Source organism: Stegodyphus dumicola, chromosome 7 (assembly GCF_044657685.1).
Source record: "Stegodyphus dumicola isolate Sdum_Otavi_A_Nest chromosome 7, ASM4465768v1".
NCBI classification, from domain to species: domain Eukaryota; kingdom Metazoa; phylum Arthropoda; class Arachnida; order Araneae; family Eresidae; genus Stegodyphus; species Stegodyphus dumicola.
The window spans coordinates 79,828,357-79,854,168 of record NC_140774.1 but is presented as its reverse complement, the minus strand read 5'-3'; the positions used below and the strand labels follow the sequence as shown (position 1 = coordinate 79,854,168).

Sequence of the window (25,812 nt, the reverse complement as noted above, 5' to 3'; positions counted from 1 at the left end):
AACATGGTTTATAGGTGTTGGAATAAACCGTTCGCAAAATATGCATAACATTTCTTCAAATATCTGACATATTTACAAATATTTGTCCTTTTATGGCCATCTTAAGTTTCAGAAAAAGGAAAAAAATCAGCTGGCGATACGTTGAGAGAATATGGTGGCTGATCACTGCAGTTAAGTGCTAAGCAAGATATTGTTATACGAACAGTACTGTATGGGGCCTAGCATTATCATGTGAAAGAAACCATTGCCCAAAATCGAAAAGTTCCTTCCTCACTCACCTATCCTGTTTGTTAATCAGAAAAACGCCTCCTTGTAAAAATATTGAATAATTGATTGATTTTTGAGGGACAAATTCATGGTGAATAAGTCCTTTGTTAATAAAAAATGCAATAAGCATTACCTTAATGTTTGATTTTGTCATTGATGCATTTTTTATGTGGGAGAAGTTGATTCTGTCTACTGCGCACTTTGTATTTTTGTTTCTAGGTCATATTGTAGACACCAGGTCCCATCTGCTGCTATGATACATTTTAAGAAATTGTTGTCCTATCTCAAAGTAGTTAGCACATATTCACAGCAAGTTTTCTACCTTCTTTTTGTTGTTCTGTCAAAATCCATGGCAGAAAATCATGGGCAGACTTCCCAATTTTCAGATTTTCAATTAAAATTAACTTACAACTTTCTTTGCTTATCCCATGTATGTCTGAAAGTTGCTGAGTTGTTACACGTCTATCAGCTTTTACCAAAGAACGAATTTTCTTCACATTTTCCACATTCTTTGAAGTTGAAGGGTGTCCTATCTTTGGTTTGTCTTCAATGTTATTGCACTCACATTTAAATTGGTTGTAGCATTTATACACTTGTGTTCTTGATCATAATGCATCACAATATATTGTTTGACGCATCTCTAATGTTTCAGTAGCACATTTACCTAATTTATAACAAAATTTAATGTTAAGACATTATTCCTTCTCAAAGCAAATATTATTATACAATGAAAATGGTCATTTTGATCATGCTACGGGCAAAATAACCACTTTGAACTGGCTTTAAAAAGAGTTGAGATGTTACTGTTTCTAAATATATATTATATCTCTTATTTTGTTATTTTATCATTTGGTCTTTTAATTTCTCCAGTTACTTTATGGGCATACCTTGTGTGCAAGAATCTATTGGGTTTCAACTAATTAAATTTAGTTTTTGCATATCATTTTAAACTGAAAGATGTAAATAAATTGTAATGCCATGAAATATAATTGAAAATTTTTGTGTATGATTTCAGTGTAAAATCATTTTCTCAGAATTAAATTTTGTATAATAAACCTCTGCTAAAATAATGAAATATGTTTGCCTTAGCATTAATGCAATCTTTAATAACCTTTTTGTTGGAATTCTAAATAAGATCTTTTAATGACATGCTTGATATCAAGTAAAAACTGTTGTTAAATTTTGTGTATTTTACCTTTATTTACTTTAATGGAAGTTCTGATCTTAGTTTCAAAAGTGTTAATTTGATCTCATATTAAGTCCAGTGATCATATAAAACATTATCACCATTTAAAAATCAGTATTGTTTTATTTCTTTATTTTTAACAGAAAATATTGTATTAACTTTTTTCAAAACATTAAATCATAAAATAGGATTAATCAGAAGTTAGGCTTTTGGTAATGAAATTTGCATGTTACATATTGGGTAATTAAGTTTGCCAATTTTAATGATTTAGCATGGTGGACACTTTAACTCAGAAGTACCATATAGAATTTTTGAAAGTGGAAATTATAAACTATATGTATGAGTTTTGATATCTTTCACATTTTACTAGCTAATCTGTGTAATTTAAATCAGTTCTAAGGTTGTTTTTTGTCCAATTTTATATTTCATCACTGGTGTGTCCATATGTGTTCATTTATTTGTAAAAATGCATAGGTTATGCTAATCACGTTAAAAAATACATTGATTTTTTTAGTTAAAATTAAATGACTTGAATAGCAAATGAGTAGCAAGGATTAAAAATTAAATAAAGTATCTTGAATGGAAAAAGTAGAAATAAAAACAAAAAGATTAAAAACATCGAATTTTGAAAACTGAGGAAATTAATGTCATAGATTAATGAACTAGTAGGTAGATTTTTGAAAATATGAAAGGCTTTAAGAAATCTAATCACCATGTGAAGAAATTCTTTGAATAATTTTAACAGAATTAAAGTCAAGATCTAGGTTCTTTTTCGAACATAGAATTCATGTTCTTAAAAATTGTAACATTGTGATTGGCATAAGATTCAAAAAGAGTTAAAATGTAAAACTGGAATTTTTAAGAACTGAGCAGCAATTTTTATTAGTTATTATTTGAAAGTTGAATTTGCGGAATATTTGAGCAGTTTTGTTGGAAAAAATGGGATTACAAAATTATTGTGATTAATTTTTAATTATAGGACATTATTATGATGGAAAGAAAAGTTTTTAGTAGGCTTTAACAAAAACAGAAAGAGAAAAAGCTCTCAGTTGCAAAAAATTTCAAATAATTTAATTTCTGAGTAAGATTGTGAGGAACAAACCTTGAAAGCACAATAAATAAAATTTAATCCCCCCCCTTTTTTTTTTTCTGAAAGGTAAGATTTGGCATAGGGAAGGAGGATATATGTTATTATACGTTTCATTTTAACAATGCTAAAATCAGATTTATTATGGATATTTGGAAAATCGTAAAAAAGGAGTTGATTTAATTTGAAGTGCAAGCTGAATGCTGGGATCAAGGGAGTTCATTAAAGGGAAATATTCATTAAACTCTCTTTATTAGCATCATAAAGTGTGAAAATGTTATTAACATAAGAAATACATAATGGAAAAGTTTTTTTTAAAGTGATTTAACCTCAAAAATAGTACACATAAATACTAGGCTAAAATGATAAATAGACAGTATGTTTTTCTTTTCTGCTTATTGAGTACAATTTTTTTAATATACTTAAATGCATCTTAATCATTTTTAACTAAAATGTAAATTTTTCTGTAGATGAACATAAAGTAACTATTGCAATATGCAAATTTTAGAATGGAAAATAGTCAGAATTTAGAACAAAATAATTATGAAAAATAAATTTAAATTTGTAGACAATTTCAATTTGTAGAAATTGGTAGAATTTATTGATTTCTCTTGACGTAAGGTTGGTTTATTTAATTATAGCAAACACATGAGGTCTATCTCTGTAAGGGGAGGGATACCTTTGTGGAGGACTTTTAAGGCAAACTGGCTCATGTACACGCTACACTTGATGTAAGGAGATGAAACAATAGTACTGAAAAGTTAAACTGCTCTAAGATGAAAGAAATTATGGAATTTATGTGAACTGAAATTATAGAGGAGAATATTATTAAAAATGTCTTTATTTTTAAATCCTTTATTATATATTATTTTTTATTTACTTACTTTTGGCTTTTAGGGTAATAATTTCATGGTTTATTTTATGCGTTTTGTTATACGTTTCATGCATAAGCGTTTAATAGCTTGAATAGAATTGTATATCTTTTGAGTCTGAATGCAACGAAGTTTAAATTGTTATAATTCAACTGCAACATGAGATAACGGCAAAACCTCCTTTCAGGTTTTGGCAACAATTTTTGTCATGAAATGGGTGACACATGGGGATTTCATACCAACTTGGTAACTTACTGGAACTTTCGGGAAAACTTTTCTGTGAAGCTCCTGAAAGAGCAATTGCCCTTGAAGCTTCCAAATACCCATGTAGCACCATATTAATGTGACTCCCAGATCTGGGTTATATGTCAGTTGTTAGTTAGTTGAGTGCTTCAGAGAGACTGCTTTTAAAAATGTTAGCTAAATAGCGTTTTAATAGTTTACTCTGTGAGCAATATCAGTAATTTATGATATTTCTGATGTGCTATGGAAGATTTGCCTTTGCTCTTTAAGTTATTTATAGTTATTTATTTTTCTGTGTGCAGTTAATTGTCAATTCTTTGTGTTCATCATTATTTAAAGAAACAACCATGAGCTTCTAGCTTGCAGCAGCATTCTGAACAAATGCTATAAACTTGTAAAAAACATCTTTTTAAAATGAGACTTGTAGCTTACAGTGAAAAGAAAATATTGAGGGGGAGATCTTATCTTTAATATGCTCCTTTTCCTTTTAATAAGTAAACCAGTAATTTAGAATTTAAGGAGATAGATGACTAAAATATGATTTTAAAAATATTTAAAATTCTGATTTCTCATGCTAAATGTTTAAAATCATGATTTTTTTTCCCCCAGACTTCCGATCTAGCATATCACACAAGGATTCAGTTTCAGATTTGGTAATTTTTTTTTTGTTTTAATTTCATAGATGAATGAATATATGTGTCTGTCTAGTAATTTTATAAGAACTTTATTAAATGAAAAAAATTCAGAAAACTGAAATTATTGAGATGCTTTTTTTTAATGAATGTTAGTTTTGTTTCCTGTAATTTTAAGTAGTGGTATTATATGTAAGCAATAAAAACCATTTAATGGTTTTTGTTGTATAAAATTTTAAAAAGTTTAAAAGTATTGCATTAAAATATGCCATCATAAAATGTTTATGGTATGATACTTTTGTATTTTACATAATCCATTATTAGTCCAAAGGGGCTTTGTCCCTGAAGAACTATTGTTTTCGCTTTGCGATTTTGCAATGAAAACTTTAAAATGCTGTATCATTTTTCAAATCATTGCCGCCCAATACTCTTGCCTTGTATTATATTTGAAGAAATTAAATAATGAAGAATCTGCATAAATGTATGTATGTGTTCTCGCATTGTGATAAAACAATGGTATCTAGAGCTATCCAATTTTGAATGACTTAATCCTACTGCGAATATGGGCATCTGAACGCCCAAATTTGAAATTTGTTTTATTATCGATTTCTTATTTTATAAATCGTTAAAAATTTTTTTATTAACAACTTAACATAACATAACAATGGTGGCGCTTCCTTCTTAAAAAAAGAAGGAAAAGAGCTTAGGCAATGTTGCCCATTGCTCTACCGCCATTTGAACATTTAAAACAAAGATTTTAAATGGTTATTCCCTTGCAAGGTAAATAGTAAATAAGTAGATAAGATCCCAAATTGCCACAAAATATATAGTATTAGTAAAAGATCCCATCTCTAAATTCAGGGGCTCGGTTAAAACGTAAAGACATCCCAACTGGATGAAGAGCCGATTCAATCCCTTCCAAACCACCAAACGCAAACTCTTAACCAAGCAAAGGTGCGATGGTGAGTCTGAAAAATAAATAAGGAGAGCAGAGGTACTTCCTCAAGCCAAGTCGTCAGGTGGTGTATATAGATTTGATATCTATATTTATATTCCAAAACACAGCTGTGAGAGGGAATTCCCTGCATAGTTCCTTTTAGTCCCCCCCCCAAAAAAGGGGGACTCACAGGGCATCTTATTGCTTGTTTCTTGTGGTTTCAAGTTCACCTTACCTGTAGGTGTTTAGTATACACTAGGAACCCCATTATGCCAGACAGCCCTTTGTATAGTAGGGCTTGATCGAAGCTGATGTAGGGAAACCCAAGGAATTTGTTTCCATGGACAGAAAATACCGGACATTGTCCCAGGAAGTGAATAGTTGTTTCCTCTTCTCCACAAGCTGGGCAGAGAGGAGATTCGACAAGACCACATTTGTGGAGATGCTTGGCCAGATAAGCACGTCCGGTAACAATTTGAATTACCTGGCGTAAATTATTTCTACTGAGGTGTATGAGTTTACTTGATAAGTTAAGTGTACCGAGCACCAATTTAGAGTGAGCACAGTCTGGTAGTTTAGACCATAGGTCATCATTATAGCTTCAATATATCATTCACAGACCTGCTTCTTACTTCTTTTTTAACAGTTTGATATGAAACTGGGTAAAATGGTTCTGGGCCAGACATGAATAGTTGCGAAGCATCTTTAGCTACTTTATCGGCTAGTTCATTTCCAACAAAATCACAATGACTTTGATTAACAAACTCAACAATTTAAAAGCGAGCAATGGCAGCATTCTATAGGGAGACCTTTTTGTCTCCAGCATGCGAAACTGTATATTGGAAATTCTAAAGATATGCTCATTTTAAAATTATTTTGCAACATTGCTGTTGAACTGAATTTTATGGTTTAAGTGCAAAGAACATGATATTTAATAAAATAAGGTAACACACAAAATGTTAAATAAAAGCTCCTTTGGACGTAATTTAAAATCTGAAACTTTTTCTTTTTTCTTTTTTTTTTTACTTAATAATTTATAATTAAAATGCATAGTCAGCTATTGCTATGAAATTTATTTTACTGAGGGTAGTGCATTTATTATTTAGTTACCTGTAAGATGTCTTATTTCTGTATGCATGGCTGAAAGCCTGTATTCTTTAGCCATTAGGGGGAGGGGTGTATAAAAGTGCTAATAATAATTATAGTTTATTATTTACTAGTGTTTGTTCAAAGAATTTTTTAATAGATATTTTAAACTTGAAACTGCTGTTGTATTCTTAAATTATTACAGTATTCATATTTTGGGCTAGTTTCATTTATGGTACATTGATAAATCTATCATATCATTTTATATCGATAGCATAATTAAGAGTAAAAAGGATTGTTAAATGGGAGAATATGTTATGTATATGTGTGTGTGTGTACATATAATTACTTCTAGATTCTCAGAAGGTAAGTGATTAAATATTTATTTTGTTGTTTTTGATAATAACATGTTTTAAAAACATTATTTGAAATTTGCATATTAGATTATGAAAGATTTTTTATTAAAATATGTAAGATTTTGAACTGAAGCATAGCGCGTAAATTGAATTAGAAATAAATGCAGAATAATATTAAGGACATTAATTAGAATTCATATAAAATGTTCAGAAAATGTTTATAGTATAAAATTCTGTATGAGTTATATGAGTTTTAAGTTAATTTCTTAAATTTAAAAATAGTTTTTTGAGAAAATTAAAAATGTTTATAATTGGTTGCCATTAAGCTGAAACAAAAATTTGCAGCATCCTGAAAATTTATAAATATATAGAAAACTCAGTACTCCGATACCTTAATTAAAGTGAAAAAAAATATTACTAGGTATTTATGGAGTATTCTTGGAAAGTTCTGTATTTTTTTATGTTAAATACAAATGAAGCAGTACAAAAACATAAGAAAATTTCATTGAATCACATAAGCGCAATTTTGTTCTGTTATTCTTGCAGCTCTCTGGCAGTTGGAAAATTCCTTTTTTAAAGAAGTCATTAGGTTTATTCATAAAGAAGTTATTGATATGTTGTTTTAGTCTCCAAAGAAGTGAACCAAAGAGAAGAAAATTCAAGGGGGTAATGCCTGATGAATATGCGAATGGTGAGGCACAAATATCACAGCTATGCCAAATAAGTTTTGTAAAATAAATATTCTTCAAGATGTGTGGCTGAGCATTGTTGTCAAGGAAGACTACGCCTCTATGTTTGGTCAGTTCTGGACACTTTGCTTTGATTTCTGCATTTAAAACTGCCATTTGGGAGCAGTAGTTTTTCAAATTTGTCTGATTTGGGGGCAATAATTCATGACATACCTTTGTATACTGCGTAATATATTTTTGTAGTTCCTCCATATACAAAGCACTATTTTTTAATGCAGCCCCCTTTTGATATTACTAAAAGAATCATGATTTTTTTCTTGTAGCATTACTGTATAAAAAAAGGGGGGAAGCTTCTTCTTCCTCCTAGTAAAGTATGTGCCATTCATTCATCATAGCAGTTTACATACATTATCTTTTTCAAATAATGTTTCCAAAAAGTATATTTACTGTAATTTTTGGAATGTTTAATTTGCCTGTATAATGTAGATTTCCAGCTAGTCCTCATTTACAGACAATGGTTGTTCATGGTGGCCATCATCTTAAAGGCTAAAATTTCTGCACTGAAACCACCTTTGATTTGTTAATGTCATCAGAAACAACTCTATGTCCACATATAGATAAAACTTACGAGCTGTCTGGGTAGCGTTTTCCCTTTTTGTTAAATGAAGGAGCTTTTGGCGAAAAGGAACTTTTCAGCTCTTCATTCTTAGTCCTACACTGAAAAAACAATTATGCCACAGCACATGCTAATCATTCTCCATTATCAGAATATATTTAAACAACTACATCGATCAAGGTCTTTGCTTATCAGCAGTAATAAATTAATTAGAAGAAAACATGCTTCAATTTGAAAAGTGCAGAACTTTCAGATGGCCCAATATAACGATAAAACATTAGTTTCATACTTTTTAAAATTTGGAAGAACATCATTAATCCAAAATTTATAGTATGTTCTAAATTATTTTTAAAATTTTAAATCTTAATTTCAAGAGTACAAGACAATTCTCCTGATCAGTAAGTAAACAAAATTTTTAAAAAAATACCAGTAACTTTATTTTAAAGTATATAATATATGGCATTAGAAGGGTTTTTCTTAGTTGCAGTAATGCTGTAAGGGCACAAAAAGTATATTCTCAGAATTCATTTAATTTTATATCAATATTTTATATAAAAAAATACTAAATAAAAATTCATTCAGTACTAAATAAAAATGATTTCCCTCATGAAGTGAAATATTTTTATGGTCTTGTACTTTTATTCACAAGCAAATAATAAGCACGAGCATGTTTGTTAGGTAATACCCATCTGGTGGTATTAATTAAAAAATAAAATATACCTTTGAAAGTTTCCATAGAACTATGCAAGTTAATATAGTTTTAAGAATGTAGATTCAGTTTGACATTTATTTATTTTTAGTTTATTTATACTAAGTGTTGCAATTAATATCCCTAAAATAAATACTGAAGGCGGTGACTAATATGCTTAAAATTAAATCATAATCTATTACATACTCAGAAGAGGATTGTTAATTACAGTCAGTCTTATTTGATACTTTTGATTTATACTTGAATGAAATAATCAATTAAAGTATTTTTTAAATAGGATGATGATGGTGATGATCTTTTTAGTGCAGTTAAAACAACTGTTTTACCAAAGGTAGAAAAAGATGAAGATCCTGATGATATATTTGCAGACGATTCTGATATATTTGCTGATATACAAAAAGAAAAATATGAAATGTTTCCCACATTATTATGTGATGAAGAAGGTATTTGATACATTTTATATACGTAAAAATATTTAATTTTTACTGTGTGTTCAATGGCCGTTAATCAAATGGCGCCGGAGTGAGAAGTTACGTTTTGAAATAACTTTAATAAATTCAACTACATCCAGTTTATACAAATCAAACTGTAAACATATAATAATAAAACATTCACATGTAAGTAATAATTCAGCAATACAGATAAGCTTTCAAATAAGAATTGTAACAGTTATAGGTCAGCTACGTTTTTGCGACTGAATTCTATGAACGACAAAACTCAAAAGCACATTGCCAACGCAGGGCAATGAAAAGTGGAGATTAATTCGATAGGCATGGAAGTGAACACTGTGTATCTATGAAAATTAAAAATATATAATCTTATTTGTGAACTAATTAATTTATTATAATTTGAAAATGCAATGTTCATGTATTATTTCATAATTAATAAATAATATAAATTTTAATGAATTATAGTTTTCTGGAGTGGAGGTTTTCTAAAATTCCGGAATTTTTAAACAGTTAGTCAATATACTATAGTTGTGTCAATATACTATAGAAATACTATAGTTGTGTCATAAAATGGCAGGTAAAAATCAGTATAAGTTACTTCAGAAGCAATCAGTTTCCCTATATCCAGAAATCAAAATTATAAAAATAAGATGTGATTTTGTTATTAAAATCATTGATTTTCTTTCAGCTTTCAATACCAGTAAGCATATATTGCTGAAAGAAAACAATATATTTAATAACTAATGAAAATAACTATCCTCATGCATATGCATAATGTTCCTTCTAATTACAGTTATTATAATACTGAGTAAAATGTTAGTGTAGTTGCTTATGAACATTTTTTTTTCAAAGTAATTATGCCTAAATTTATTCAATGATCATACCTCTTTACTGGAAGATATAACATGAAATTTACTTTTGCTGTAATATTTGTTTTATTAACGTACTTAATATTAAATTGTTTAAAACTAGCAATAAAATTTACTTTCATATTTGCTTTTGCTGCATGGTGGTATTTTTTATGAAACATTTTCATTAATCATTCATATGGAAATTACCAACTGGAAAGTAGGGATTTTTGGCAACTTATAACCAGGTATTTTATGACTAGAGATAGTACTTTTTTCATGAAAAACTGCAGATTGCTTGTGAATTCCAATTAGAATTTCTACAAAAATGTATTCATCTGTTTATAATTTTATGACAGTCATTTTTTTAATATTTTATATTAATTACTAGATAGCATGGATTCATTTATAAATCATGATTATTTTTTGTAAACCTATGTAGGATGATATAAAAATAGGTTTATGTTTTATTTTAAAAGGGTTTTTGCAAGCATTACTTTTTACTCTTTTCTTATTCTTTTAATTACTTGTATTTAAGGTTATTGATTTTTTAAAATTTCTATTTATTTTATCATTAAAGCATTATAAAATGTGAACCTATTTGTGAATCATTGTCACTGAGAAGTTTATTATTTCACATTAAATTTTTTTAATAAAATTTACAGCCTGTTGCATTCTGTTGTAAATAGCACTGTCTTAGCATTTTGAATTCGTAGAATACTAACTTGGAATTCTCAAATATTGTGCATTTTTGGCTTGAGTTTAAATTATGTAAAATAAGCGTTATTTATTGTGATTAATGATAATAAATAAAATTCTTTTATGTAATTTAAACTTGCTGAAGCAAAAGTGCTCAGTATTCGAGAATTCTAAATAAGTATTCTTTTAACAAAAATCAAATATTATTGTATGTTCATGAACAGGAAAACTATGTTTTATAAAAAATTTTAACTGCATTTAAGTTACTGTCTCTAATTGTAACTAAAGAGAACTGATGTAGAAAGTAGTTGAACAATGTTGTGAAAGTATTGCACATTAGTAAAGAATTTAACTATTCTTTAAAAAATTCATATTGGCTCTTATGTGTCCCCCCCCTCTATGGACAGTGATCTCAAATTTGGAAACTGAGACTTCTAAACATGTTGACACATTGTTTAATTTGAAATCAATTTTCGATTGATTTATATGTTTTTATAGCTTTATGTGCTAACTCATTCAAATGTATTACTTTAAAAAAATAATTAAAGAGTGCAAAAAGGAGGAAATAGTAGTTATAAGAATCTACATGCTTCTGTGTTATTTTTGAAGAAAATAGTAAACATTAGCAAAACATAATAGAATATACCTTGAACATAACTAAGTATTGGTAACTTGTAACATAACTAAGTATTGGTAAAATTTTCTAATGATTCTTAATAATAATATTTACTTAACAGCATTTTTAGTTCCATCTAATTTATTTCATTTACACAGACCAGACTGTTTCTTACTTCTTAATTTATATTTTATTTATATTTCATTTTTTAAAGTTACATTTACAAATTTGTAATACTGAATAAATGTATTGTTTTATTGGGAGCCTGAATTAATTCTCACTGTTGACAAAGAGAAGGCAGAAGTTTTACTAGTGCAGCATAGCAGACAGTGACCCGAGACATATTTAACACTGGAAACATCACTTTTTACAAAAAACATTTGTGGGAAGCATTATTCTTCTGCTTTTATATCAAGGATCTGCTGTGGGAAAAGTCATCATTTGCTATTGGAAACGTATGGAGAACATGCTATGTTAGAAACGGCATGCAGAGATTGGTTTCGAAGATTCAAAGACAATGATTTTGAGGTGAGGGACAAAATGCTGAAAAAGTTTGACAATGGACAGTTAAAGACAATACTAGTAGAAGATTTCTTTCAGATGCTTATACAGTTATCTGAAATACTAAATGCGAACATGCCAACTGTTAGTAAGCATTTAAAAGCAATGGGAATGATTCAGAAACTGGGACATGGGTATCACATGAATTGACAGAAAAAGACACTGCAAAATGCTTAACCGTTTGTGAAATGTTGCTTTAAAGACAAAACGGGTCATTTTTGCATCACATAATAACTTGCAATGAAAAGTGGATTCATTATGACAGTCAAAAGTGCAAGAAGTCATGGGCATGTCACAATGAACCATCAGCATTAACATAACAACCGGATATTCATGGCAAGATGATTACACTCTACATTTGGTGGGATCAAGTTGATATGGTGTACCATGAGCTACTGCCACTGGACAAACTCTGAATGATGAATGCTATGGCTCAATTACTCAATTTGAATTGCACATTTAAAACAACTGCCCACAATATGCTCAGAGACATGACAATGCCAAACCACATGTTGCAAACTGAATGAAGGGAATTAAATAGGATGTCTTATCCCACCCACCATATTCAACAGACATTGCCCATTCCAATTACCATTTATTTCAGTCCATGTAGCATGGCCTTTCTGATCATCTTTTAATGTTCTCAAAAACCGGTCAAATGGCTCATCTCAAAAGAACCTGAATTTTGTTTTTATCAAGGAATTTATTTGTTACTCAAAAAGTGGGAAAAGGCTGTAGCTGCCAAAGGGCACTACTTTCAGTAAATTATCTCATACCTTTCTATTAAAATAAATATGTGTTTCCTGTTCAAGAAACAGCAAGAATGAATTTGAGTACCCACTATCAGTTAAATTACCTAAATAAAGCTTTTAGCTTGGCCTCATTAAAAGTAATTCTAGAATATTAAATTATTTTATATATTAATATATTAAAATGTAAATTATGAAATAATTTAATATTAAATTGCAAATATTTTTAAAGAGTCAATCTAAAGTAAAAAAGGATGTTTCCATATATACTATGTTTTATTTGTAAAATCTTAAATCTTCTTAATTAATATCCAGCATGAAAAAAATTTAGAAGTTTTACTGTACTAAAGTTTTGAACTACATAAAGTATTCTAATTAATAACAGTCAGCATTCGTTATAAATGAACAATAACTGTTCTAAAAATAGATTTAATATATTATTATCATTTGATCTTCTGGCATTGGTCATTGTAATGGAATAGTTATTATAGTACGGTGTGTGATGTACACATGAATTCTACAGGGATATAAGTGAGGAATATAAAAGTTTTTGTTACTTAAGACATAAAAAGGGACTTGGAATTTTCTGATTATTTACACCCCTCTCAAAATCATTCAGGGTTCATACACATTTCTGCACACGGAAATTAAGTACATTTAAGGACCATTAATGAAAAAAAATTAAGGACCTATGAGCAAATGGAAACTGAATAAATTCAATTGAAAGATATTATCTATGCCTGAATTTCACTTTGTAATAGCATCCTAAAAATAAAATAGATCCCTAAGTAGTACACATTATTACTAAACATGAATTAATTAACATAATTGTTAATAAGTTTGAGAATAAAATAAACTTTATGCAATTTATCAAGTAGCATTAAATATTTTACACTTATAATAGTTGGTCATATTTGAAAGAAGATAAGTGACATTTATGTTTTAATAACAGTTAGCTATATGTTGATTTTTTTATGTCTCATTTTGTCACATACTTAGTCAGTCTAGAGGTTTAGTAAATAGTTAATAAGCATATGTCAAACTGCATAGGTTAAAATGAGAAGTATGATCATAATCAGCATGACTCATAACCAAAAGAATGAATATTGTCACCACTACTGCTTCTTTAGAGAGAGACTTGCAGATTAGAACAAACCTGAAAGGCCTGATGTAGGCAAGGTTGGCAAGTGTTGAAAGTTAGTCAGGCTCTGTTTGATGCAGTTAGTGTCATAGCTTCGTGTACGGTTCCAGGGGTTGTAACCCAGTTAATATACTTTAAGGTTCCAATAAGCCATTAAAGCACCAGAAGTGATAAGTTGCTTTGTATTATTTTAAGGCTCAGTAGATACATAGAATATGTTTTACTTGAATTTTTACATTTTTATATTTTATCTTGTGACCACAGTGAGTATTAATGAAAGGCAATAACTCACTTTAATATGTAGAGATAATTTTTAAGGGTAAGCAGTTGGTTATAAATAATTAAATTAGGTAGGTAGTCATTATGGATTTACATGACCATTATTAAATTTTATTTTTTAACAATATTTGTTAAAAAGGCCCTTTTAAAATCAAAATCTAATAAAATTTCACAGTTTAAAATACATGTAATTTATGACACAGATGCTTAAACGATATTAAGATAATTACACATTAAAAGCTACAAAACATTTATGTTTTGTATAACAACAACAGTCAACAAAATACTTATCCGTCATTTTAATTTGAAGCCTTCCCAGACATTTTGGCTAGTTTATATCGATTTCCTTCTCTTTTAAGCATCTTTTCTAACAATTAGAGATTTGTCTCAATATGCAAACCAATGCTCTCGCTAGTTTCTGCGTGCTTTATCTCCTAAGTTGTCAACCTCTCCACAATGTACCTATGAGGGTTTAATTGATGTGGTAAAAAATAAATAGTCCAAAACCCCCCAACAGATGTGAAACAATAATTCAGTTCCTTTCTTCAAATGTTTCCTTTTTATTTTAGAATTTTTGGATTTAATTAAGGATTTCTGTTATTCTAAAAAATACTAAAGCATTTCGAATGTACAGAAAAAGTGGCTAATTTTATTTCTTTAGTAATATGAACATTCAGAAGCAATATGAAATATATATAGTATATATATTTAAAGTAATAATAGGTTACATTTATTTAAAGTAATAATAGGTTAAAGGCCGGTTACAGAGCTGATGTGGCAGAATTTCTAGAATTTAGTGACACACCGAACAACAAAATCTAGAAATGGCAAAACTTTTAGAATTTAGAGCAAGCGTTGGAAGCAGAATTTAGAAAGCACTAGGCAGCAGAATTTAGGATCCACAGAGATTGTGTCAGGTGGGAAAATGCCTAGCGCCAGCTATGTGTATGATGCATTAAGAAATATTAGATTAATCTTTTAAATTGTAACTTTTCAATTTCTTTATTAATAAAAAAATCCCTTTCTATAATGCCTGCCCATGTGATAAGATCAGAGGCATTTTTGATATTTTCCATGCTTCTGTCTAGTGAAAAATAGAGAAAATAAAGAGAAGACAAACATGTTAAGATTCTAGTATCAGAAGTAAAACATTAAAATATTATGTTTTCATTGTTCTTCCAAATGTTCTCCAAAAATTAATAAATTCATTGCAAACTTTCTATAAAATGCATGCATTACGTGTTGATACCATGGAGACATTTTTCATTTTGTCACATATTTCTCGAGTCTTCTAGAATCGTGGGCCTATAAATCTTGCCTTCAAATCCTTCTAAACTTTCCAAGCTGCAGTGTCTAAAATCCTAAAGAAAAATTATCCCTACCATTTCTGTAACAGCAAAAAGCCAGAAATATTTTGGAAAAAAATAAGAGGGAAAAAGTATAAAATTAATTTTATAGAAAAAACTGATGCACATTCTGAGAATTTTTAATATTCTGAGACAATTACATGGGAAAAACTCTTATTATGAAAAAATTAAAAACAAGACATTTATAGCATTATACTTTGTTTATTTTTCAGATTTGAAATATTGTATAATAAGTTGCTAAAATAAAACTTTATTAATATGACAGCAAAAAATAAAAATGTTTTATTTTAATGTTATTTTTTAAATATAATTTCAAAATATTTCCATTATTTTAATGAAATTTATCAATGTTACGATGTTTTAAAAAAATCGTCGAAAAATTCTCAGATCTCGAAATTAAAAAGCTTCTATAGAAACTAATCTTAAAATAGCCAACATGTTGAAAAGTCGCCAAATTTAGAACCGTTTAATAATCCCCAAAAGCAAAAAGTTGTCTATGAGCTCTTTACTAGAAAAAATGAATTTCGAAATTCTTAAAAACTCGAGTATCCCATCATTTTTATTAGAAAGAGAAACAAATTATAACTAATGAACCCATTCAAAAGATAACCATATATACGGCAGGGAATCGCCAAAAAATATTCCTCAAAATGCTAATTCACACTCAAAATGACAGTCATAAAAACAAACAGAAATTTCAGAAGATTAAAATTTAGGACCTTCTGCTGATTTTGGCCGAAATTAAAGACTTTTAAAGACCAAAAATCGATTTAAAAAAATCTAAGGATTTTTAAGGACCGTACGAACTCTGTCATTGGTCACTAATTTGTTTCCCAAGCTATTACATGAAAGGCAACAGCAATTTTGAAAATAATGGCACATTAAAAATTTGTTAACAGTGCTATGAATCAATGAAACATAAAAAGCAAGAAATGTTCATAACAAAACACTTACCTTCCTGAAGAAAAATCCTTGTGTCATTTTTTTACACTATGGTTCTTCCCGTGTACTTGGCAATCTGTTTGCACTTTAAAAAATATACAGTCACAAGTCGTTAATCCGGACTCGTCGGGACTTCGGCGATTCCGGATTATCGATTTTTCCGGATTATAGATCATCAGTTTAAATCTCATAAGATGGCATGCAGAAATTCTAAAATTAAAAATATGAAACCGTAATTTATGAAATAAAGAACAATTATGATCTAAAGGGTATCAAAATTAGCAAAAAGAAAAAGCTTAATATTTATGTTTACTTTATTAAACATTTCTTTCAATGTAAGTTGTTTAAGTTTTGCTTCGTTTCATGTGATAATACTTTCTCTTTAATTCTATTAAACAGACATAATTTCTTGTTCAGTTACAAAGTTCCGCTGTTTAAGTCCAATAATTGCTGTGTCAAGAACACCGACTAATTTGTCAATCGAAACTTTTTCGTTTTCAATAACCTCTGTCACTTTTCTTTGCTATCGGAAGTGAATTATAATGACAAGGAACTTGTTTTAAATCATATCAAAGACGGAGCATATCGAGATGAAATACTGCATTTGGTAAGGAATTATAAGCCAGGGCGTTCCCCCCGCCGAGCAGCGTGAAATTGATAAACAGATTTTGGATTTCAAAACATACTTTCGCTTAGATCCTTTACATATTAACAAATATATATCGGAAATTCTATTTGATATAATCGAAAGTTTAAGCTTACTTTTATAAAATTGCTCTTACAGTCTGCAAAAAATAATAAGCCGGATCCAATTCGAAAATTAAGGAACAATGCAATCATCAACATTAACTGAAATAGATAATTAGATAATTTTAGCTTATACGTCCATTATACATAAAACGCGCACGCAAAAACGTATTCTGCACTTGCGCACACTCATATGTGCAGTCGTAAAAGGTCTTACGTGCACGCGTAAACGCCTATGCGCATGTGTCAACGCGGTGCATGCGCAGAAAGTTTTTAGTTTTGAGGTCCGGATTATAGATCATTTTGAATTAACGACTTTTGACTGTATTAGAGAATTACACAAATTTAGTATTGCAAATGCCGTGTTGTTTTCCCATGTAAACAGCAATCTGTTTTCACTTAAAAAAATCATAGAATTCCATAAATTTTGATTTATACAATTCAGTTGTTTATAGAGAGTAATTTCATCGAGTGCCAACTTCTGTATTCACAACAGCTGGGCAGCATATTTCTGAAGAAAGGTAACACTTTTCTTTTCATCAGCCAGCAAACTCCACAGTCCAGTCCCATTAGAGTACCTTATTACCAAATTTAGAACTAGAAATCCACATTCATCTGCATACCTGGGTTACATGATGAATACTTTTCAGGGGTGGTGCAGATAACAAAGTACTGGGGAGTTTTCTACAGGTGAAGATAGAGGATAAACCCACATGAGTATAAAATTCAGGTAAATAATTCTTGTGTTTCAGGATAATAATGGTAATGTTGACTTAACAGTGTCATGGGAAACAAATTCATGAAGAATATATTGATGAGCATACAAGAGCTTTCATTGGCAGCCACTTTAAATCATATGTCAGCTTTTTCAAAGTCTGTATTTGAGTTTAAATACAAGTTCATTACCTTTCTTTTTTGGCACTACACAGATGTAAATGGAATGCAGATTTCTAATATAGTGAGTGTCAGATATATTGAATTAATTATTTAATCTCTTTTTGCATATATTAAGAATATTTTCTACCATCTCTACCGCCCGCATAGGAGATGTACTCCTAAGGTATATTTTTCATAGTTTATTTCTTATTTGGATTAAAGTATTCAGTTATTAATTTAACATTTTCAGATGATGATATTTTTGGAAACATGGATCAGCAAGATAGTGGGAAAACTACATCTGGTCCAAAAACCACAGCACCTATATCTTCTAAAAAAGAAGTAGAGAAGAAACAAGTAAATATTTTTGAAGATCCGTTAACAGGACTGCTGGGAGATGATTAAATTATTTCATGAACTGTTTATCCACGGGACCAATGATGTAAATCTTCTTTTGTAAATTTTGATTGTAATAATGGTAAAAATATTTTGATTAGAAATTTGATGTAAATGTATAATTGTAAAAATTAAAAACAGAGCAGATCTACTATACTTATGTAAATTTGATGTATATATAGAGAGAAAGATTTAAAATATTAAATTGAGATTTTTCAAATGTTTTATTTATTTAGTTTTTTCTAATTTAGTAAATAGAATTCTAATTTAGCAAATCTCAAAGTCTCGCATGATTTATAAAATAGCTGAGACTATGGCAATTTAACATATGTGTGTATATATAAAAGAAAATATAAATGGTTAGATTATCTCCTATTAAATTTAGTTAGTCAAGAACTATTGTGGAAATAAAAATTTGTAATTTGTAAATGCTAAATAAATAAAATGTAAATTCAAACAATTAAAATCATTGTTGATTCTACTGAAAGATCCTGACTTTTCAAGTACTGGAATCCCTCTATACAATAAACAACCATTTAAAAGGATTGCTTTTCATCTTTTTCGCATTTCTAAACAAAATGCCCATTCCAATTTTAAATTTGCCAATCAATTTTATAAAATATGTGAATTTATATCTTAAATAGAAATGTGAAGAAAATGCCCCCTCCCCCAAAAAAAACTAGGGCAGTTCTCTATTAATGGCTTAATCTGATTAAGCCCAAATCATGATTAATGACAGCACTTAAAAAAGTGCACAAAAAAATAATCTACATCAACCAAAAATACTACTGGCAGTTAATCTACATTTTAAAGAAGTTTAATTTGAAGAATATTTGGTTTTGTCAATTAATAATCTATTAATTAAATCTACGTCAATTAATAATCTACATGAACCAAAAATACTACTGGCAGTTAATCTATTATTTAAAGAAGTTTAATTTTGAGAATATTTGGTTTTGTCAATTAAGCTTTCAAAACAAGAACATAGCTGTTCATTTATTTTTGCAATTTATTTTTAATGGATGATTTAATAATATTTATGTATTCCAAGTTATGTACAATAAATAATTATTAATACATATTGACATTTAATTCATAATCTTGAATATTCTGTAATACCAGCTGTGGGTACAAGTAACTTAGCTAGCTCAAATTTCAATGAAAATAAGATACTACATAACAATCACAATGAATTATCACTACAACAATTTCAAACCAAGCAAAGAGGCACAAAAATAAAATCACTTTAAATTTATTCTTTTCATCACTACGAGTCACCTGGACCTGGTTCAAACACAATCTGTTTCCACAATTGCTATAAATTCAACAATTTAAACTAACTTGACTAAAAGCTTGCCTAGCCTGTGACAGAGCTCAAACATACCACTTATCAAAATCTAATCAATCTTCAGTCTACAATATCCACATCAAGAACAGAATATTGTATAAAAAGTTGCTAAAATGAAACTTTATTAATATGACAGCAAAAAATAAAAATGTTTTATTTTGTTATTTTTTAAATATAATTTCAAAATATTTCCATTATTTTAATGAAATTTATCAATGTTACGATGTTTTAAAAAAATCGTCAACAATTTTTCAGATCTCAGAATTAGTATCCCATCATTTATATTAGAAATAGAAACAAATTATAGCCCATGAAAGCCATTCAAAAGATAACCATATATGTCAGTGAATCGCCAAAAATATTCCTCCAAAATTCTAATTCACACTTAAAATGGTAGTCATAAAAACAGACAGAAATTTCAGATGACTAAAATTAAGGACCTTCTGCTGATTTTGGCCAAAATTAAGGACTTTTAAGGACCAAAAATAGATTCCAAAAAATTTAAGGACCGTACGAACCCTGGATTTTAAAAGGCCCACTAGTCAAACGAAGAAGTGAAGCTTCAATTCGACACAGTTGAGTAGAATCATCCTGACTCTATGCGGTTTGCAAATTTGAACGAATCATCCTGATTCAATGAAGTTTTGACAGCACCTTCGTGATTCTGTGCAGTTTAGAAATCATCAAGTTCTGATGTTGATCTACATAAGTTGACAGAACCAAAATCATCCTGATTTTCACGTCGCATGAATCATAGTGATTCCAGTTTCTTCGTTTAATCTAAGTGAAATTTCAGAGAACCGCCACGGTTCTGCACGAGTTTTCTTCATCAAAAATCATCCTGATTTTTGTGTTGTAATCATACCAATTCAAGTTTCTTCATTTGATCTAGATGATATTTTGGAGAACCGCTACGGTTCTGCACAACTAGTTTTCTTGCTCAAAAATCATCCTGATTTTTATCTTATAACGTTAAAGTTCTATGTTGTGAAGGAAGAGTCAGCACATCCTACAGAAGTTGATCACATAAATTCTGTGTTTGTGGGAATCTTAAGATTCCGAAGATCATATAAAATAGATATAATGTCAGTGAATCTTCATCTAACAAGTCATCAAACAGGTTAAGAACCTTGATTTTTACATCAGTGCAGTGACTTATCCTAAGTAGTTAATTTTGTTAAAAGTTGATACATTGTCTTCCTTGCTATGCATTTTAACTCGTATGTATGTGTATGTTATGATGTTAGCTCATAATGATTTCTCATAACAATTTGCATAACTGTTGAAATAATAAGGTAGAAATTAAGTAGCATAGAAAATGAGTCTTTTTACTGTTGTTATTCGTTTGTCCTGTTTTAACATTTTTTAATGTAAGATCCAACAAAAATTAACTATGTTTAGAATTAAGGCCTCATTCAATTGAAACACCGATGATCGCAAAAACAGCGATCATTATAACCAGCATTTACGATCACTTTCGGAAAGGAGTGATTTTTCATATTCAATTGAAACACTTGCCTATCAGTCGAACTGGTAGGGGTTGCCAGAGATTATTTGATGCGCGAACCTGATTATCACGTGGTCGGAAGTTACGTTTTTTGAGAACTAACCAATGAAAACATTTCTCGTCTCTTAACTGTTTTGATAACTGGTAACCACATTTTTATTTACAAACATGGATCGGAGGAGAATGAATGCGATGAATGCTCACGAGCTTTCTATTTTATTAGATCTTATGGAAAGCCGCCCAGACTTAGTTAGCGGGAAATTGGGAGGCAGTTATCAGAATGTAGCTGCTATGAAAAAAGCATGGGATGAAGTAGCCTCCCAGTTAAATGTTTTGGGGTCAGGCATAATTCGCTCCGGACCAGAAATTAAAAAAAAAAAATGGATAGACTTAAAATATCGAACAAGCATCCGAGATAAATCAAGCTGCTACGCAGACAGGCGGAGGTCCCCCTTCCGCCCAAAAATTAAGCGAAGCGGAGTTAAAAATCCTGGCCCTCATTGGGAAGACATGTGTGGAAGGAGTTGGGGGGCAGGACTTTGATAGTATGCATATTCAGTTGAAGGTAAGCATATTTTATATTTGAAATGAAAGTAAAAAATTATATTAAATTTTAATACCATGTATGCTGAAACTCATTTACATTTACATTTCTACAGGAAGTACCAGTTCAGCCAAATACTTCTACATTAGGTATGTGCAAATTTTTTGTGTGATCATTGCAACTTTCAGTATAAAAAAATTCGATTATTGAACTGTTCTGTTAAAAGAAATAAGTATGAAAAAGTCTTGTTACTTCTTATTTGCTGTTGTTTGATAAAAGTATATCTTCTAATAAATTTACTTGTAATCACTTCCAATACAGAACACTTGGTTTGAAATATTTTGCAGCATGTAATTTTAAAGTATTAACATTTTTAGGTAGGACTATTCTAGGGCTTTTGCATTTAACACAGAACAGTGTGTCTAATATAGCATTTATGCTGCACACGTAAATGTGATAAAGGATGCAAATAAAATTTTTAAATGAAATGTGGGTAATGTTGTAAATTTATAAAGTATTTTCTACCTCTATAAGATTAATACTCAGAATTATTTATTTACATGATTTTGGTATTTTATGCTATTATTGTATTGGGAAAATAATGTTGATATATACATGGCTAAACAATAAAAAAGTCTGCTTTCATACTAGAGCATACTGATCTGAATTTGTGCTGTTGTGTTGTATACAAATTAATAAACAAAATTTGCTGTTTAATTTTTATCCAAGTTTTTCAACAACTATATATATTCACAATTTTCAGATGAAATATTTAAAATTTTCAAGCAGTATGCCAATTTATGCCCACTCCTTCTGTTATTTATTCCGATTCACTTGCATTTTGTACTTTGTTTAGTCAAAATCTGTTTATATTTTAACATGAAAGCTACCAGTAATGAACTTGTCATAAGATGAAAATGTATGCATATTGATCTTCACCAGAACATGGTCAAGTGAACCTTATATCTTTATCAAATCGGGTAATGCAAAAATTTATTGTATTCCTCCATGTATGTTCTTGTGGTGTTAATTGAAATAGTCGTTGATATAGCTTTATATAACAATACATATGTTGTTACAGTTGAAGCTATTCATACTCTGGTAGTTTTACTGTCAGTTGAAATGTTTTCATCTACACCAGCTTATTCATCTGTTATCTGTTCTGTTGTTATGCGGGGAAGATGTTCATTTCATGCTCTGCTACTTGTGACAATTATTTTATGTCAACGTATAGTCAAAATAACAGTTGATCTGAGCTTTGTGCCCGGTATGCCGCGCAGCTGAGGCATTCCACGGGAAGGCCGCTTTCATGGCCTGTCATGACCAATCTTGGTGCAGTAAGCAGTTATCCTTCAAGCAACGTAACTAACCACCACCAAAGAAATTTTAAAACAAACCTTTTTACTTAAAACTTGACAAATGTGCCATCTCAGAAGAGAAGAAAATTTAACTTTGATTTTTGGATAAACTGACGATATTTTTATGTAATGTCTTTAAGCATGTATATTAAATGAACTCATGGAATAATGTTACATTTTATGTGCAGTCTCAGATTGTTTATTGCATTAGAAATAGTTGAAGAGGAGGTAAAATATTTAGTTATATTACTGGATTCAAGAAAATCTCAGATTTTCCATGTTAAAACAAATTATATGTACTTAGTTGCTTTCTTTTGTTTTTATAGATCATAACAAGGAAAATGTTGAAAATCATTGTGTTTTTAATGGTAGGTATATTGCTTATTTTTAATTGCAATAATAAAAAAATGGACATAGTTCTATCAACTGCATTTTCTTTTCTTAAATGAATACTAGGTTTTGAAGATCGATTTTAAATTAAGATAAGTAATCTTATTATATTTGTAGCAAATGTTTCACATTGTTTTATATTACTGATGCTAATTATTAGGAAATGTTTCGGAAATACTATGTTAAAGTAAATTAAATTGAGCTTGAAATAAAAATTTTATGTCTGGAAATTTTAATTTCATGTTTAGAAATAGAATATTTTGTGCAATAACATATTTATAAATTTAAATCTTTTGTGATAAAGTATATGATATGATAGTATTTGTGATGATGAAATGCATACTTGATACATATTGTGCTCTTTTTTTTCCCTTCATAGAGGCAGGTTCTAATGAAGAAATTCATTTGGATACTCCAGGTAACAATTCTTATATCACAAATAAAAAATATGCCCTTGTTCCTTTTTAATATATTACGTAGCCAGATACAGTAAACTGAACATTAACATTTGTAATTAAACTAAACAAAATTATAATTTTGCTTGAACACTCTTCCTTAATTTTTTCTGTAACTGATCATCAGAATAATTATGAAATAAGAATGTTAACTTAAATAGCCATTAGGTTACCTTTGTTCTTTGATGATATTTTTTTTTAAATCTTACAGTGATACTTAATTTTTTCCTTTTGTTAGACTTTTTAATAGTTTTTTAATCTATTATATAAATACCTAATATTCTGGATACTAAATAGCAAGTTGAATGCATGTATCCTTTTGTAAGATATATTTATTACTACATTCTTTTCACATTAATAAATCTGTGGGCTCCAATCTATCCATTAGTAGTTGGAATAACTGCCGATTAAGAGAGTATTCTTGTGTTTTATTATATATGCAAATGACATAGGCTATAAATCGAACTCTATTTTTAGTGATGACAAAGTAAAAAAAAAATTGCTCTTTCAACACTGAGGGTTTCCCGCTTCAGAAAGAAGAGGAAATTACAAGAAGTGGAAACTGAAGAAAAGAGATATTCAAGAACTAATTAGCATTCATCAGCAAACATTAAACAAACTAAAAGAGATTAAGCAAACATTGAAAATGTTTGTCATGTTGAAATGTATCAAAAATAGTGTTTCTTATGATGACTTATTAAATTTATGTTCAAAATAAAATTATTCCATTGCAATGTCATTTTTCTTAATTTACACTTAGTTAAGTTTTTTGGGGGGGATAGCTTAAGTAGGTTTATTAATTTTTCATTATTATTAATTAAAAATAAAATTATTCCATTTAAATGAACATTTTCTTAATTTATACTGAAAAATCATACTTGTTAATATAAGAAAAGTAAAAAAGCATATAAATTACTAGTTACAAAAAAGAGTACTACATTATGAAATGCTACAATTAAATCTATTTAATGAATTTTCTTGTAAATTATTTATGAATGATAGAAAATTATGGTAATAATTAATTTATATTTTACATAAATATTTGTTTTCCATTTTGGTATATGTGAATATTAAACGGTACTGTAATTTAAGAATCATTGCTAACTCTAGCTCTTGGAAAACAAACTTTATTTACATTTTAAAAATCCACTTAAACAAAATGAAATTGCAGAAAATATAGGCCACACAAGAGTTTAACTAATTAAAAACTATCGGCTCATATTTTCTGCAATTTCATCTCGAATAAGTAGAGCTTCTCATCTCCAGTTATTACTAAAAGTATGATTGTTGCTATTATATGTAGTTTCTTCTTCAAGTTCATAACTGTCCCACGGAATATTTTGTTGTATGCATATATTATGTAATACAGTGCATGCCAAGATTATTTTGCATGCTTTTGTTGGTGTATACAGGAGAACTCCACCACTCTCATGGAGGCAACGGAATCTTGACTTTAACAGGCCATTACAATGCTCCACTACAGCCCTCAGAGACCTGTGCTTTTGATTAAAAATTTGTTGAGCTTCTGTAGTAGGGTTTGAATATGGTGTTAAAAGCCATGGTTCCAGTGGATATCCACTGTCACCCAGAAGAAAGTTCCGTCTAGGTATTTGGCCGGACACAAAAAGTTCTCTAAGTGTACTATTTCTCCACATGAAGGAGTCGTGTGTGCTTCCAGGCCATCGTGCCACAACATTCAGAATTTCCATTTTGGCATCGCATACCTAAAAAAAAAAAAAAAAAAAAAAAAAGTTTTAATTGATACTATGGTTTAGTGTTTTTTTTTTTTTTTTTTTTAAATATTATTAAGATTCAATGAGACACACTATTTCCTGATTAAAAACTAAGGATGGGTACCTC

The 25,812-nt window shown here is 29.3% G+C and overlaps 1 protein-coding gene across 2 annotated transcripts in view; it reads left to right on the top strand.

Annotated features, from left to right (window-relative positions):
- Positions 1–18,570, top strand: part of LOC118182188 (uncharacterized) — a 134,379-nt gene extending 115,809 nt beyond the window's left edge. Inside the window, exons 25-27 of one of the 2 annotated variants that reach the window (XM_035351505.2) lie at positions 4,265–4,308; positions 8,958–9,123; positions 18,205–18,570. In XM_035351505.2, coding sequence (XP_035207396.1) covers positions 4,265–4,308; positions 8,958–9,123; positions 18,205–18,359 — 365 coding nt within the window. In that variant the 3' untranslated portion in view covers positions 18,360–18,570. Of the gene's footprint in view, positions 1–4,264; positions 4,309–8,957; positions 9,124–18,204 lie in introns of those variants that run through there. The other variant, XM_035351507.2, reaches the window with a different exon arrangement.
- The last annotated feature ends 7,242 nt before the right edge of the window (positions 18,571–25,812 follow it).